We start from the raw sequence: 16,970 nt of genomic DNA on the forward strand, positions 1-16,970 counted from the left end.
GTGAGTGCATCTATGAACTTCACCTACCATACTTGTCGTTTGCTCCTGTCAAATGGGTGTTTCCTGGGTTCTTATACAATTGGTCAAAAAGGCCTCCTGTTGCTCCTGGCACTGCCATTTGTGAGCCATGTGACCATGAACAGCTTTTTGAGTTTTCCCATCTGTACAAAGAGGAATAGGTATTTCATCCACTTCAGAAGGCTAATGCATGGTAGAAAGATGAACAGTTTTCACGATGGCTCTCTTCCCTTCTCTATGGTGTGTTTAGTATATCCTGGTGATGGCACTGCGGGGGGTGGGGAGGCGGGGACTCCTGAGAACTTGTGCCTGGTTTCCACTGGCTTGTACCTATGTGCCTCTTTCCTCTTCTGACCTTGCCTTGCATCTTTCATTGGGTTTGGGATACCAGTGCACACTTGAGCTCTCAAGTGCATGTCTGTGGATGCAGTTTGCTGTTCATCGATGGGTCACCCAACATCCATCCCTGTTCAAAGGAAATCAAGTAATGGAAACAGTAAGCTTGGGTATCTTGTCTCGGGTCACATAGCTCATAAGTGACTCCACTGGGATTTGATCCCAGTTATTCTCACCTGAGTTCATTTTCTTAACCACTATGCCATGGTGACTCCAGTGGCTGAACGTCTCTCTGTTCAAGCCTGTTTTGAAGGGTTTAGGAATGGTCTTTCTATGGGGAATGTCTTGATTTGAATACAACCAATAGAAAATCATGTTCTCTTTTCCCACAGTAATGACATACAATACTGGCAGGACTTCTGCTCAGTGTTCACCGTTAGCCGGAACTTACAAGTGCTAGAATTGGACAACTGTAACCTCAATAACTGCTGCATGGGGGTTCTTTTTAAAGCACTGGCTCAGCCTGTTTGTAGTCTTCGAAGCTTGTCGTAAGTTTGGCATCTCCCTGTCCTCTAAGTAAATAGAAGCTTCCTTTCCCCTTCTCTCACTGTTTTGGAGAAAACCTCTGGATAAATGCAGGACTGCAAATTAAAGTGTTCATTATAACAGCAGTCACATTTGACTTTTGATGTCATAGTTTATATATACACATATATATATATATATATATATATATGTATTTATATGTATTTTTCAAATACCTAAATATCTGGTATACATATGTATGTATATATACATATGCATATGTAAGAGCTATATGGCCTATCTATCCTATGATTAATCTGTCTCAAAGCTAATGAGTCGACCACATTGTAGACATTAAAATGTTTGTTTCTTAATCATGGTGACAATTACTATTATGAAGAAAGTGGACAATGAAAAAGTTAGGTAATTGTCTCTGCCTTGTAAGAGAGACAAGGAGAGAAGTCAAAATTTGAATCCAGTTTTCTTTGACTCTGGAGCCAAAGTCAATGACTACTACAAATATTGTCTCCCTAATAAAAACTTAGTTCTTAAACAGAAATGGGTCCTTTGCTTGGAGTCCATGGTCTGAAATGCTAATATAGATGAGCATCCCTGCTGTACTTGAGCACTGTGCTACATTTTGGAATGTAAAGAGGTGCAAGCATAGATTGTCCCTGTCCTTACAGGGATCAGAGTTTAAGGTGGGCTAAGTCTCAATTTCCTTATAATGCCCTTGATGTTAGTAGAGGTGGAGGGACTGGGAGCAAGCAGAAGAGATCTAAGAAGCTTGAGCCTTGGTGTTTATAAGATCCTAGTGAAATAACTTATGAGTAGGGGTAACCTGAATGCCAAACTGTGGGAAGCTAACAACGGGAGGGAAGATTAGTGCAAGAGGTGTCTTGCTTTGTGTTTGCTCATCCTGGCATGACTCACTCCGTCCTCATCTTTTTCAGGTTTAACTTTATGCCTAACTTAGGAGACGGTGCAGACTTCTCAAGGGGAATTATTCATAATCCTCAACTGAAACATCTGAATCTGTATGGTACTGGTTTCTCCCATTCTGGGATCAAATGCCTGTGTGAGGCACTGCAACACCCAGTGTGCAACGTGGAAGAGCTGGTGTAAGTCAGTAGGCTGGGTGTGCTGAGTGTTCTCTTTTCCAGTGTGAAGTTTGACCTGTGAATTTGCCCATTTTCTTTCCTGGAAGCCATTGCATCTGCTTTTGTCTCTTGTGTTTTCATTTTTTATACTCTCTCTCCCTCTCCCCTTCTCCCTCTTCCCTCCTCCCTCTCTCTTGTAAAGTAGGGATGGGTTCCATAGAGCATGGATTCCTCTCAGAAAGTTGGTTCCACCTTCCCTGTCCCTGAACTCACTTTGGTCACTGCTCTGCACCTCTCCTGTGACACTTCTTGGCTTTCCTCTCACTTGACATTCCTGAGCTAGAACTCCATTTCCTGCTAAGGATGTTCATAGGAACTTAAAGCTAAAAAGCACATTTGTGATCACAAGGGTGAAATCTGACCTGGCAAATGACTACACTGAGTCAGAGGGAAAGTGATTGACCAAAGTATTTTCTTCCTTTTGAAAATGACCTGGGCTTCCCCCATCCTAACTGGTGACCTCTAGGCAGGGCCAATCTATTTTTCACCAGAAATAATACAGAAAAGTCATTGAGATGGAAGTGAGCAAAACCAATTCATTAAAAACACCAAGGGAGTGTGTGCTCTTCTCTCTCCAGCTCACTCTCTTCCTTGCAATAACCATCACAAATGATTGGGGATTTATGTATGTCCTGTTAATTATACACATCATGCCTCACGGGAGAAATAGGAGGGTCAATGCATGAGGTTATTTGAGCATGTCCGTTTCTATTGATCTCCTTCACTATGAGTTTTTTTTTTTTGGTTTCTCTCTCAGGGAAAATTTACAAATTCTTTAGTATTTGGCCTCCTGTTTCATAGGTACAGCATTTTCTTAGAGTTTATATATTACATGTTAACAAGAATTGGGTAAAGAAAGCAGGAGTTAACTGGATATTTTGTGGTTGGAAATGTTGCCTCCTTTGAGCAGACCAGCTATGGTCTTGACCAAATTCAGTTTGGTTTTGGGGGTGGGAGTTGATCACAGTTAGGTCAAGCTCAGGGGTTGTTAACATGGGTCAATTTTCTCTTGTAGTTACCAATGTTTGGCAGCTGTTCTACCCTATAAAGTGCATTAGGGGGAAATTAGTGACCCTTCTCTTCTAGTGGGTGGGAGGGGGTCAGCTTAGCTTATACAGAGTGGGCTGTATATCTTTTTCTTGCACCAGTTGGGGGCCCTGGTACTGGACACAGTCACCTGTTAACACAAAAGCTCCATCAAGAACATTGATAGATACCGCTGGCTATTTTGTGGGTTTCTTGATACCTTTATGACTAGTACCTATATTCTACATCAACCATTATACTTTGTCATTGTTTAATTTTATGATAATACTATCATAAACTTGTTAGTCACAATTTGACAAAAGTTCCATGTACTGATCACCAAGCTTCCTTCAAAGGTAACATCTTCTTATATAATACATTATCAAAACGGGGAAACTTGTTGAGTATGGTGGTACACACCTGTAATCCCAGCACTTGGGAGAAGGAGACAGATAGGAGGATGGTGAGTCCCAGAACTGCCTGTATTACATAAGACTTTGTCTCAAAAAATCAAGAAACTAATGCAATGGACAAAGGTATTTTGAAGATACACTTTAGGTTCCCCAGAAGTTTCATAATCAACAGTTCTTAGAATTTTAAAGTTCAATTGATTACTGAGTTACCGAGTATTAGTTTCTATCTTCATAGAAGGAAACCATCCTCTGCATTTCTATGTCCTTCTGTATTTAATATTGCCCATCAAGATTCTTCTTATAATTTAAGGATGGATCTGATTTCCCCATCTTGTGTAATTCAGGAGTGAATTCAGTGATGACAACTTGGTAATTGTCTTTTTTCACCTTTCTACCCCATTCCCTACAATACCCTCAAAATTCACTGAGCTTCCTACACTTGTGGATAAATGTTTGTGCACCTTTATGCTTCTACCTTGCCATTATATATTCTTATTAGCATAAATTATGCAAAGGGGTTTTATTGTGATATTTTCATATATGCATATAATGTGATTTGATCATATTCACCCTCTATTTCTTTTCCTTTTTTTCTAGTAGTAGGATTTGAATTCAGGACCTCAAACTCTGCCTCATGCTTGCTAGGCAGATGCTCTAACACTTGAACCACACTGCCAGCCCCCCTTTTTTCTAATCTACTCCTTCCTTATCCCCCTTAGATTTTAGTTTTTAGTGATTTCATACATACACATACATAATGTAGATCAATCACATTGACCTCCCATGGAACTTTCAGCCCTATGTCCTATCCTCAGGGAGGAGTTGATGAATCATACCTATGTTGCAAATGGAGTTGATTCAACCACAATAAAAATCACAAAATTAGGAAATTCAGAGAGCTCCCAGGTGGGCAAATGTATCTATGCAGAGTGTCCACCTCTGTGAAGCTGAAGCCTTTGTGTTTGGGATCCTTCTAGACCTGGTCCTATGTATCTCTAGCTGGCTGTCTTAATTAGCCTTTATTATGTTATTATACTAAACTGGAAAATATGCACATCTCCCTGAGTCCTGTGGTCTCTTTGGTCATGGAAAGCTCGATTTACAGGCGGTTGGTCAGAAGCACAAGTCAAACTACTGGGTGTTGTGACTGACATTTGGAGGGGTACTGTAGGAACTGAGCTCTCAGCCAGCAGGGTGTGACTAACTCCAGGTAAGTAGTGCAGGATTGAGGTTGACGTCTGCTGGAGAAGTGCTGGGTATGTGTGACCACGCCCCTTTCCCCATTTTGGTGAAATGTTGCTCTTTCTGTGTTGAATGTTCCGAGTGTTGTATTGAGTGTAAGAGTAGGAAAGTTTCCCCCTATCTATTACTGTGATGTTTACAATGATATTGTATTCCTGATAACCCATTGTGGTGAGGGCTGTCCTAAGTATTGTAGGATGTGACATCCCTGGCCTCCACCTACTGGTGCCAACAGCACCTCAATCCTCAGTGGTGATGAACAACAATGTCCCAAAACATTTCCAAATGTATCCTGGAGGGTAAAAACCACCCTAGGCCAAGAACCACTGGCTTAGACTAACTTCACTGGAGATGGAACTTAATATAACCATGTTTGTACTTTCAGTCAGTCTACAGTGTAGACAGTGGATTGGCAGATGCAAGATGGGAATTGGGGTTTAATTTGGCCAGTGGCCAATCTTGTGCCAACCGTCTATAGCCTTTGCTTCCAACTCATGAAATGTGCCTCACATTAGGTTGGGGAAGTGTGACATCACAGGTGAAGATTGTGAAAATCTTGTCTCTCTCATCATCTACAAGAAGCTGAAGTATCTCTCCCTAGTAGAAAATCCTGTGAAGAACAAAGGAGCGATGGTGCTGTGTGAAGCCCTGAAACACTCAAACTGTGCCTTGGAGACCCTGATGTGAGTAGGTCTTGGGGAGTGCCCTTGGGGAGATCCCAGAAGCCTGCATGTGAGTCCAACCATCATAAAGGCCACTGAATGCTCTCTGGGGGAGGCAGGAGATCGAAAGTGAAGTTAGACCTGTATCACTTCTGCATCACAACTGAGGAGTTGTCTTGTCAGTGAGTGGAACAAATGCAAACAGAGGCCCTGTGAAATTGAGTTCAGGAGAGGCAAAACACCCTCTCATCTAATGTGGAGTCTATGGTCTTGGTTATCATGAAGAAGGTTGCTGTCCCTGAATGTATCTGGGGTGCTGGGTCAGAATGTACAGAAGAAAAAGAAATTCACTTGATTCCTTTCCAGTGCAGGCTTAATACATTCTAGGTCATTGCTATTCCTCCAATCTCTTCCGTTTAATTGTTGCTAATCTATGTAGGGAGGTGCCTCCTCTCCTGATGATGGTTGGTCACAGTGGCAGAAGGACAGATTCTCTATTTTCCTAGGGAGGTCACACAAGAAACTTGGTCTTGAGTCAAATGAATGCTGAAGTGTTTAAAACAGGTGATATGCTCAAAAACACCCAAGTCCATGGAGGAGAAAGAGGTGTAGACACAACATTGTTGGTGTCTTGTGCAAGCTGGACAAATATGCACACATAGATCTCAGACACACATATAAATAAGAGGACTGGAACACTGAAAGCGTCTAATATTTCATTCTTTGGATTTTGGAATAGTTGTATATTATAATGAAATATCTTGATGGAACACCATGTCCAAACACAAAATTCTTTCATGTGCCATATACACTTTGCACACATGGCCTGAAGGTTGCTTTATACAATATTTTCAGTGTACTTGCATCTTTACTGGGAACAGATTCATTGTGGCATCCTGTGGCACTCAAAAAGTTTTGTATTTTGGAGATTTGTGATTTTTTTTTTCAATTATGACTGCTGAGCTTGTAGTAAAAATCCAAGTCAATACTAAAGTTTCTTAGGGGAAAAAAGAACTTTGAGATTAAAGGTCATATGACATACGAGGTAGGAGAGAAATGACATTGGGAGACAAAAGCATCTGGCTATTCAACAACTTAACTAACTGCCTGATGTTCTACAGCAAATCGAATTAAAGTGCACTTACTGGCAGGTAACCATAGTGAGCCACATTGATCAAAAGAGCTCTTTAAAAAAGCATGTATAAAATACTAGAATCTTTAACCCGTAAAAGTAACAGGTTTGGGGTTGGGTGTGGTAGTGGTAGTACATACCTGTAATCATAGCTATTTAGGAGGTAGAGATTGGGAAGATAGTGGTTTGAGGCCAGCATGGGCAAAAAAACTTAGCAAGATCCTGTCTCACTTAATAAGCTGGGAATTGTGGCATATACCTGTGATCCAAAGTACATGGGAGGCATAGGTAGGATTGTGGTCTGAAGCCTTCCCCAGGAAAACTTAACACCCTGTAGAAAAAAATAGCTAAGGCAAAAAAGGGCCAGGAGAGTGGCTGAGGTGGTATATCATCTGTTTAGCAAGCAAGAGGCCCTCAATTCAAACCCAGTATTGCAAACAAAACAAAAACTAGGCTTAAAGTTGAAAGATGTCACTAGTAATCCAAGATACCATTTTCAACAGAGGATTCTTCACGGGGCAGAGTTCTGCAACATGCCAAATGCATGCTGTGGGTGGGAGAACTAGTTCACTGAATGTTTTGCAAAGTAAGTTGGCAAATATATGTGGAAAAGTCTGTGATAGATTTTACAAAAGTGAATCTCAGTATTTCAAAATTTTTTGATGCAAGTTGGAGATTGAGTAGAATTTAAAATGGGAGAAAGTATGAAGAATGGAAGTGGGAATTCTTCAGAGAGGGTTGTAGATTAGTGCAGACACTTGAGACCCTGTTATACGAACACTGAACCATTATGTTGTAAACCTGTCTTATTTAACTGAAAGGTATGAAGTAGGTGCCTTTAGTCTATTCTCAAAAGTGAGAATACCAGAAGGGATTCTCAAAAGAAAGTACTGTTTGCTCATCAAGGACTTGTGCTTCCTTCCTGTCAGACTCTCAGATGCCCTGGAGGGGCTGAGAGAGGGCAGGGGTGAGCTGAATGCTGTCCCAGCCAAGGAGAAGCTGGGATTCCCTGGCCCCTAGGTTTTGCATTTGACCGTCTGGGGTGGGTTTCCAGGCAACTGGCTTTTCTTTCTTTGGTAGCTCAAAGTATAGAACTCATTGAGAAATCCTTTGGTTAAGGTTTGAAAAAGTTAAACTTGATGTTTACTAAACAGAATATATCAGGAGTCATAGTCACTCCTTAGCTACCAGATTATGACTTCTAGTTTCGTTACTTTTAGGACTTCCCACTCTGAGTATGAGACCTCATCACCACGTATGGCTTTTAAATGTTTTCTTCTCTTGAAATTCCCATCACTTTTATTTTCTATTCAGGGGAATTAGTTGTCTGATAATATGTATTTAAGGCATTTACACTGCTTTGATATACAGGTTCAATGGGAAAGTAAGCACAATCAGGTCAATTAACATCGATCACTTCAGAGTTACTTTTTAATGTAGTATAAACAAGATTACTAGCAAATTTCAAGTACATAATATAGTATGTTTAATATTTTTAGAATAAGAATTACTTTATAGGCATGTACATGGTGAAATGTTCACTATATTCAAGTAAATTAACATATTCATCTTAGTTTCACCTTTTCTCTGAAGAGCACCTAAAATTTGTTAGCAGAACCTGAAACAGATAAAATAAAAAGTAAGCAAAGCTGTTCATCCATAGATTCCTTTAACCAGAAGTGCTCTCTGCTGTGAATGGGTTGTTTGTCTAAGCTCAGCCAGTGGTGATTTGAGTACAAACAAATCATAGAAACCATTTTGGTTCCACTGACTGATTTCCATTTTGTCTAGTATCTCTGGTATGAACTTTAATCTTCACTTTCTCCAGTGATGGCAGAGGTCAAGGAACAAGTTGAAAGACTTTGTGTGAGGCATCATGAGATGGTTATCACCTAAACTTACATGTGTTTGTTTGCAGGTTGTCATACTGTGGTCTCTCCTGCACTGCCTGTGACTACTTCTCCCAGGCCCTTTTGTGCAACAGATCTCTGTCTGTCCTTGATCTGGGATCAAATGTCCTAGAAAACAATGGAGTGGCAGTTCTGTGTGAAGCACTGAAGAATCCAGGCTGCAGCCTGCAGGAGTTGTGGTAGGAGTGGCATGGTTCCCTCCACTGCTAGGGCTTCCGTTTTGGGCACTGGCATTCAGAAGGAAGGGAGGTAGAATGATCTGGATGTCTGTATTCTCCCCCCGAAACATATGTGAGGCCTTTGGGGTGATTATCGTGAGGTCAGAGCCCCCATGAATGGGATTTATGTCCTTACAAAAGAGGCACCATCCACTGCCCCATTCCTTCCCACTATCTGAGGACACAGTGAGAAAGTGCCTTCTGTGAACCAGGAATTGGACACCATTCACTGTGTCATTCTGCTAACACCTTGATCTTGGACTTCAAGCCCTCAGAACTATGAAACATACATTTCTATTGCTTATAAGCTACCTGGTCTATGGTATTTTTAAAAATAGCAGCCCAAAGAGAATAGTATGTACTGAAAATGAGGCTAAATGTTTACCCTATGAGACTCTTCTGGGATGCTTAGTGGCTCACTGAAGTGGGAATAGGTTTTGGCAGTAGATGTCAAGATGGGGGTTGCATGTGCAGGTCTGGAGTTGATGTAGGCATCGGAAAGTCCAGGGTGCCCATGACTGGCTGTGGGAACTTGCCCAGGTGACTCCTCTTTCCACAGGTGTATGTGAAGTTAGCCTTAGAAAGAAGTGATGTGCATGTAAGTGCATGTGAGGTGTGTGTGTGTGTATACAAACAGATGTCATGGTTTCTCAATCTTGGTATTACAATATTTTGATATGGATAGTTATCCCTCATGGAGCCTGTACTATGCTTTGTACCCTTAATTACCATCTGTAATCTATCCATCTAGAACCTATCATTTACCTATTTATCATACTCATTTATCCTCTTCCTATCACCATATGCATATTCTCCCTGTAATATTCACCATCTATCATCTTTTTTTTTTTTTTATGATACTGGGGTTTGAACTCTGGGCCTCATGCTTGCTAGGTAGGCTCTCTACCACATGAAACACTCTGCCAGTTCAACTCTGGTTTCTATCCACTAAGTTCTTATAGCACCTTCTCCTCCTTTGTGGCAAACTAAAATGTCTCTACAGACTACAAATATTCCCTAGAGGGAAAAATCATGCCTGCTGGAAAACCGTCAACACATATGCATATATACATATGTATGAGATGTATAACACCTTTTAAAAAAAATTTTTATTTTTAATTTTTATTTTATTATAACACCTTTAACAACCATATAACTATGCAGTTGTGTGTGTTTATGTATCTATCTATCTTGTATCCATCTACCTATTTTCTGTAGGCACAGAAAATACAGATTATAGATATGCAGGAAATACAACTACCTTATCTATCAACATATTAACTACCTATCATATACCTGTTACATCTTCCTCTCACTCTCATCTGTCCAAATGTCACACATCTGTCAATTATTGATCACCTCTTTCACCACATACTATCCATCATTCATCTAACATTTACCTAATGGCTATCAACTCTTTAACATGTTTCTGTCCACCACTTATCTATGCCACCGTTCTCCATCTTCTGTCTGCTACTTCATGTGTCTGTGTCTGTCTTACATGGATGAACGTACCATGGGGAATTATGATCTTGTGGCCCAGCGAGGCACTGAGGACATGCTATTTAAAATATTCATAGGTCTCACCAAAAAAAGTGACATATGCAGCTTTGAAGGCAGAGATGAGGTGGCTCTGCTGAGCATTTTAACCAGGGAGAACAAGATCAGAGGCTCCAGAGGAAAAGAACCCTCTTCAGGGAGACAGAGAAGAGAACAGTAGACAACTGGAATATCATTAGCAGTATCGCAAAAATGCTTAGGTATTCATGTGAACAACTGATGAGCTAACGTGTATTTCTCCCCAGGTTGACAGGTTGTTATCTCACATCTGATGGCTGTAAGAACATCTCTGCTGCTCTCATTTGCAATGAAAAACTACATACCCTAAAACTTGGGAACAATAACATACAGGATGCTGGTGTCAAACACTTATGTGAAGCTTTGAGGCACCCTAAGTGTAAATTACAGAGGCTGGGGTGAGTATTTACTGATGATCATGGTGGGAAGGGCTCCCTATTTAAAGAGTGAAAACCAGAGGACCAATAGGTTTTAAAGCAGTCTGCCTAGCATAGTCTTATAATACTGTCTCATAAATACAGCATTTGCACAAATGTGGTACTACGAACACACAGGCATTGTTAGTCTTTGTACAGTACACGATCCTGAGAATGTTCTGCACCCCTGGCCACTATCCACAAGTTGCCTATACCATCTTCAGCTGGGGCAAATGTCCCTGGTTCTTGGCATATGTCCCCCAGGGGGCACAGTCACCCTGGTTGAGAACCAGGGGTTCAGATCTTAATGTCTCCTACTCGGAGGTAGGGAACAGGCATGGAACAGTGGTCTGTGTTCCTGTCTCTGGTGTGCTTCCTGTTACAGGCTGAACATGTGTCAGCTCACCAGTGAATGTTGTGAAGGTCTTGCCTCGGCTCTCACTTTCTGCAAAACACTGAGGGGACTGAACCTTGACTGGATTACCTTGGACCATGATGGAGTACTGGTGCTGTGTGAGGCTTTGAGTCACCATGACTGTGCCCTGGAGACACTTGGGTGAGTGGATGCTGCATACCATGGTGGTGAGTGACTCCAAAGTGAAGTTCATCAGCTGTCTGTTTGCTCTGCCGTGGCCCGATGGACACTGGGTGGAGAGCTCTCTGCTGTGGGAGCTGCCTTGCACTGTAGGTGCTGAGGGTCTTCCTTGTCCTCTCCCCACCTGTCAGATGCCCACACCATCACCTTCCACCTGGGATCACCAAAAACATCTATGAGCATTGACAGATATCCTTTAGATCCAACTGCCAGGCTAAGGACCACTGCTCTAACACAACCCCCTCTGTATATTGCCCATAAATGTGCAGTCTAGCCCAGTCAGAAAGGGGCTCTGAAAGATTTGGGCAGAGTCTTGAATCAAATACTCACTGAAGAGCAGCACTGAACATAGTTCTGAACATTGCGGTGCATTTAGAGAATCCATTTGACATGTGTAGGATGATGTTTGAATGCCTGGTAGGATGCTGTGCTGAGGATGTGGCTGTGAGAAAACTGGTTCATGTATCAGCTTCATCTCTAGATTATACCCTGGGTCTGTGAGAGTAACATGTGAGGGATAAAGAGGGAGAGGTTGAAAAGTGCTGGGTGCAGGTAGACGGGACAATTGAAGATGCAGAAGAGTCGGGTTGAAATGGGCAGCCACATTCAAAAGAGCCTGGCAGATCGAAGCTCCTCAACCACACTAATCCTCTTTATCCTCACAGTAGCTGTGAGGGCACTCAAGTTTCCCTTACAGATGGGAGCACCAATGTTCTAAGTAGAGTGAGTCTTTTCCTTAAGGGCTCATGGCTAGAGGTTGTATAGCTTAGACCTTGAAGGGAGATGGCACTCTGGCTCTTAACCAAGATACTTGAGCAGAAATGCTCCCAACATGGGTAAGATAGTTCTGAGTGGGGTTGAATGGAATCACTTGAAGATGTAGGGAAGAAAACCCAGGTGAGGGATTCAGTAAGTACAAGGCCATGAGGTGAGGCCAGGCTCTACAGTCTTAGAAGACATGAGGAGCTGTGCAGAGTAAGAGAAATGGATTCAGAGGAGAAACACACCAATTCTAAAGGGACAGGTAAGGCATCAAGATGAGCTATCAAATGTGCATGTCTCCCTCTTACTCAACCACCATTCTCCCATCCAAATCATCGCATCTTTTATACATCAGCTGACATTCATACAATTTCTTACCAGATATCCAGTGTTCACATATATGTACAACTGAAAGGACATTGAACTATCTTCCCTACTTCTGAAAATCCAAGGGTATAAAACTCCCTTCTCTTGTGTCTATGTGACTGAGTGTTTGGAGTCTGCAAACACCCTACAGCTTCCTTATGTTGTTGGGGGTGATAAGATACCTGATTATGTACATGAGGCAAGACAGATGCTCAGAGTCTGGAAGGGAGGGGAATATTGGTAAAACTGGTCATGTTCTTTAAGAAATATTTGTTTCCATTTCACCACTTATTTGGGAATTCTTTGGCATTTCTATACCTTGAGGCTTTTAGGCATTTAGAAGTCAGAGATCAATGAATGATCTAACCTATCAGCTGGCCAGAGAGTAGGAATATCAGAAGGAAGTGTTGTCCCAAAATCCTTGGAGAAAAATATTCCAAGAAAGAAAATATAACTATCCATATAGAATTCTGACTGGTTAAGAATTTATAAAAGCATTTGATAATGTTTGGTATCTATAAAAACCAGCACTATTGAAGTGGGCTCAGGTGACAATAATGTGAAGGAAAGAGAAATAGACCAGATCTGAAGTACCTATGGGTGAAATTGTATATAGCATTTGCTTTAAAACATCTCATAATAATTAAGCATGGCACAAATGGAACACTCATTACCAATAACTGTTCAAGATGCTGATGGATACACCAATTTATTATAGCAGTGTATTTATACATTTGAGAAAAAAATCAATTTTGCATTAAGTTAAAAAACCCTAATGTATCAGGAATAACTAATGTACCTGGACACTTAAATATTCAATGATTAGAAATTGTCATTTACTTCAAGTTTTTTGACTCAAGTGTTAATCTCTTGACACATGTTTTATATGGATTTGACTATCATATAAAGAGAGTTCCTACGCTGCAGGAAAGATCCATGCTTTCCCTGTAGCATGCTTGTCACTGAAGACAGTTCTCCCAGTCATTTCTAGGCAAGCATGAAGAGGACAGGCAGGCATAGGATGTAGAGAGATAAATGATTCTGTGTACAGAAAACATTATTTCTATTTTCCAGTCTGGACAAATCTTCATTTGGCGAGGAAACTCAAATGCTGCTCCAAGCTCTGGAGGAGAAAATCCCCCACCTGACAATCACTCATCATCCTTGGTTTGAAGAAGAGCTGAGGATGAAGGGTGTTCCTCAGTGAACACTTAGAAGTAATACTTTCACCAAGGCTTTTCCTTTGTCACTATGGACATTTCTCCCCTGTCACACCCTTTCCCAAAATCTTATGGCATAGTAGCTGTGACTTCAGAACTACTCCTTCACTGTGTCCTACATGACTGCAATATTTAGTACAACAAATACATTAAATGAGTATTGAGCATGTCATAAAGTATGGATTTATTTTTCATGGATATCTGAAGTATTGAAGGATCTTTGATTCTCTTATACATCAGACTTGAGAGTGATATTTGAATATCTACACATGGTACTGGTACAACTATATCATCCATCCAAACTTCCTATCTATTGCTTGTCTAGATGAACCATAATCCTGAAATATAGAAATACCATAATCCAGAATGTTCAAAGCATGAAGGTCAGTATCCCTATTTAAAATTCTGAAAGATTAGAATCATAAACATAAAATTCTGGAAAAAGTAATTTCAAAAATTTGAAAAGTTTATAAAACTACATTTTAAGAGACTTTGAGAAACATAACCTATGAAGTGTTCTGCTATATTTATTTTGGATAATAAAATAGGCAACAATGACATTTTTTTGCAAGAGAAGTACTTGGGTATACTAATCACAGGTACACAGGTCTGTTGATTATGAGTAGGAGGACTGTATTCATAAAGAAAAAGGCCATAAAGTGAAATGTATAAGTGGACATCACTATAGTTTATAGCTAGCTATATGCACCCACCTTTTAACCACATTAATCTGAAATACCTTGATAGAAAACTTGTATTTTGACAAGTTTGGTTTAAAACTATGGTGGATCATTACCATACAATTACAGTTGCCCAAGGAACTGATTTTAGAAAGTTATTCACAAATGAAGACATACAAAAGGGCTGGTCTCATTTACTGGCTTGATCTTTTATCTAGAATTTTGAGATGCAGCATTAGGTCATTTGAGATCTATGTGCTTTTAATGTAGGCACCCATAGCTATAAACTTTCCTCTTAGCACTGCTTTGGTTGTATCCCATAGGTTCTAGTAGGTTTTGTTTTCATTTTCATTAAATTACAGGAGCTCTTTTATTTCTTCCCTTAATTCTTTGACCCTCTGGTTGTACAGCAACATGTTTAGTCTCCATGTATTTGACACATACTTGAAACATTTTCTGTAGTTAGTTTTGAGTTCTAGTATCATTCTGTTGTATTCAGAGAGAATGCAAGGAATTATTTAAATTTTCTTAATACTTTGTGTTCTAAAATATCTGTTTTGGAGAAAGTTCTATGGGCTACTTAGAAGATCTGTTAGATCAAATATTCTATAGATGTCTGTTAAGTCCATTTGGTCTATGGTATCATTAATTCTGAAGTTTCTTACTTTTTTTGGTCTGGAATGACCTATCTCTTGGTGACAGTTGGCATTGAAGTCTCATGCTATCATGATGTTAGAAATACATCTTTTAAGTCCAGTAGTGTTCAATGAAGCTGGGTGTGCCAACGTTAGATGCATACAACTTAACAATTGTTATTTCCTCTTGATACATTTTTCCTTTTATTAGTATGGAGTGACCTTTGTGTCTTCTAACTTAGGTTTGAAGTCTACTTTAAGTATAGCTACCACTTACATTTGCTTGGAAAATATTCTGCCATTCTTTCACTCTAAGCCAATGTTCATGTTAGTGAGATACACTTCTTGTGGGGAACAAATTGTCAAGTATTACTTTTTAATCCATCTTGCCAATCTCTTTCAATAGGGGAATTGAGACCATTAACATTCATTGTCAATATTGTGAACTATGTGGTAATTCTGCCATTTCATTGCTTTTAAAAAAAATTAAAATATTTATGTAGTGTTTGGTTCTTTCCTACTCTCCATTTGCTTATTTACTCATTTGGTGAGATCTGTTATTTCCCATACTCTCATGGCTATGTTTATCTTTGGTATATAGGAGTTCTTTGAATATCTTCTGGAATGTTGGTTTAGTGATCATAAATTTTAGTTTGTTTGCTATGGAAGGTTTTTATTTCTCCAGTTATGAAAAGCTTTGCTGGGTAGAGTAATCTAGGTTTGAAATTTTCTTTCACTGCTTGAAATACCTCATTCTATGCCCTTTAAAAAAGGTTTTTCTTGAGAAAACTGATGGGTTTACCTTTATAGGTGACTTAACATTTCTCCCGTAGTTTTCAATATCTTTATTTATTCCCTGTACTTACTGGTTCAACTATAATATGCCATGGAGACGTTCGATTTTGGTTGGCTTTTGGTGTTTTAAGGGACTCTTGTATCTATACTGGCATCTTTCTGAAGATTTGGGAAGTTTTTGGCATTTTGTTGAATGTTTACTATGACTTAAGCATGTGCTGCCGTTTCACTGCCCATGATTTGTAGGGTTGGTCTTCTAATGGAGTCAGAGTTTTTTTGCATATTCATTTGTATCTCTTTATTATACTATTTCTATTTGCCTTCAAGCCCTGAAATTCTATCTTCCACTTGGTCAGGTCTGTTGGAGAATCTATCAACTGAATTTCTTATTCGATTTAAAGAGTTTAATTTCCAGAGCTTCAATTTTTTCCTGGTTTTCTACATCTTAATTGAATTCTTCTTTCATGTTTTGTACTGTCTTATTTCATCTAGCTCTTGATTTGTATCTCATTGGATTTATTTCACCGTTTGTATCCTCTTTCATTCATTTAGTTTCTCTGAATTCTCACTGAATTCATTTTATTTCTATTCTATTTCATTGACATGTTTTTGCACATGTTCTTTCATCTCATTAATATCATTCTTTTGAGCTCAGAAATTGAGAGTTCATTACCTTTCACTATCCATCAGATCCTTTGTGTGATTGTTGACCCTTCAAGGAGTTATACTTCCTGGTTTTTCATATATCTTATGTCTCTATTTTGAGATTTGTGTATCAATTGAGATTTATCAATTGTTTGGGGGATTTTAATTACCTAAAGTCTTTCACTGATTGAAAAACCTTACTCTATGCCTTTTGGGACCTTCTTGCCCTTGAATTATTTCCTATGTTCTTGCAGGTCTGATTAGTGGCTTGGTTGTTGTGCTGTTCCTTACCACTAACCTGGGGCTATAATTTAGCAATAACCACTTCACTGATTCAATACCAAACCAGATATTTACATGAAGTAGAATACTTCTGGTGGTACTACCTACATATCTTTTTAATTTAATTTAATTTGTATGTACATACAATGTTTGGGTCATTTCTCCCCCTTTCTACCACCCCCTCCCTTAGCCACCCCACCCCCTTCCTCTCCCCCCTTAGCCACTCGCTTCTAAGCAGAAACTATTTTGCCCTTACCTCTAATTTTGTTGAAGAGAGAGTATAAGCAATAATAGAAGGGACCAAGGATTCTTGCTAGTTGAGATAAGGATAGCTATACAGGGAGTTGATTCACA

General features: G+C 39.8%; 1 protein-coding gene across 1 annotated transcript in view; it reads left to right on the forward strand.

The window, feature by feature from the left end:
* The window catches only part of LOC109675525 (NACHT, LRR and PYD domains-containing protein 9-like), a 30,369-nt gene extending 16,670 nt beyond the window's left edge, over positions 1-13,699 (forward strand). Inside the window, exons 3-9 of the mRNA XM_074057380.1 lie at positions 747-902; positions 1,761-2,000; positions 5,236-5,403; positions 8,433-8,603; positions 10,448-10,618; positions 11,022-11,192; positions 13,434-13,699. Of these exons, the coding sequence (XP_073913481.1) occupies positions 747-902; positions 1,761-2,000; positions 5,236-5,403; positions 8,433-8,603; positions 10,448-10,618; positions 11,022-11,192; positions 13,434-13,566 (1,210 nt within the window). The 3' untranslated portion in view covers positions 13,567-13,699. The remainder of the gene's footprint in view (positions 1-746; positions 903-1,760; positions 2,001-5,235; positions 5,404-8,432; positions 8,604-10,447; positions 10,619-11,021; positions 11,193-13,433) is intronic.
* Positions 13,700-16,970: the final 3,271 nt, after the last annotated feature.

Source organism: Castor canadensis, chromosome 16 (assembly GCF_047511655.1).
Source record: "Castor canadensis chromosome 16, mCasCan1.hap1v2, whole genome shotgun sequence".
Classification (NCBI taxonomy): Eukaryota; Metazoa; Chordata; class Mammalia; order Rodentia; family Castoridae; genus Castor; species Castor canadensis.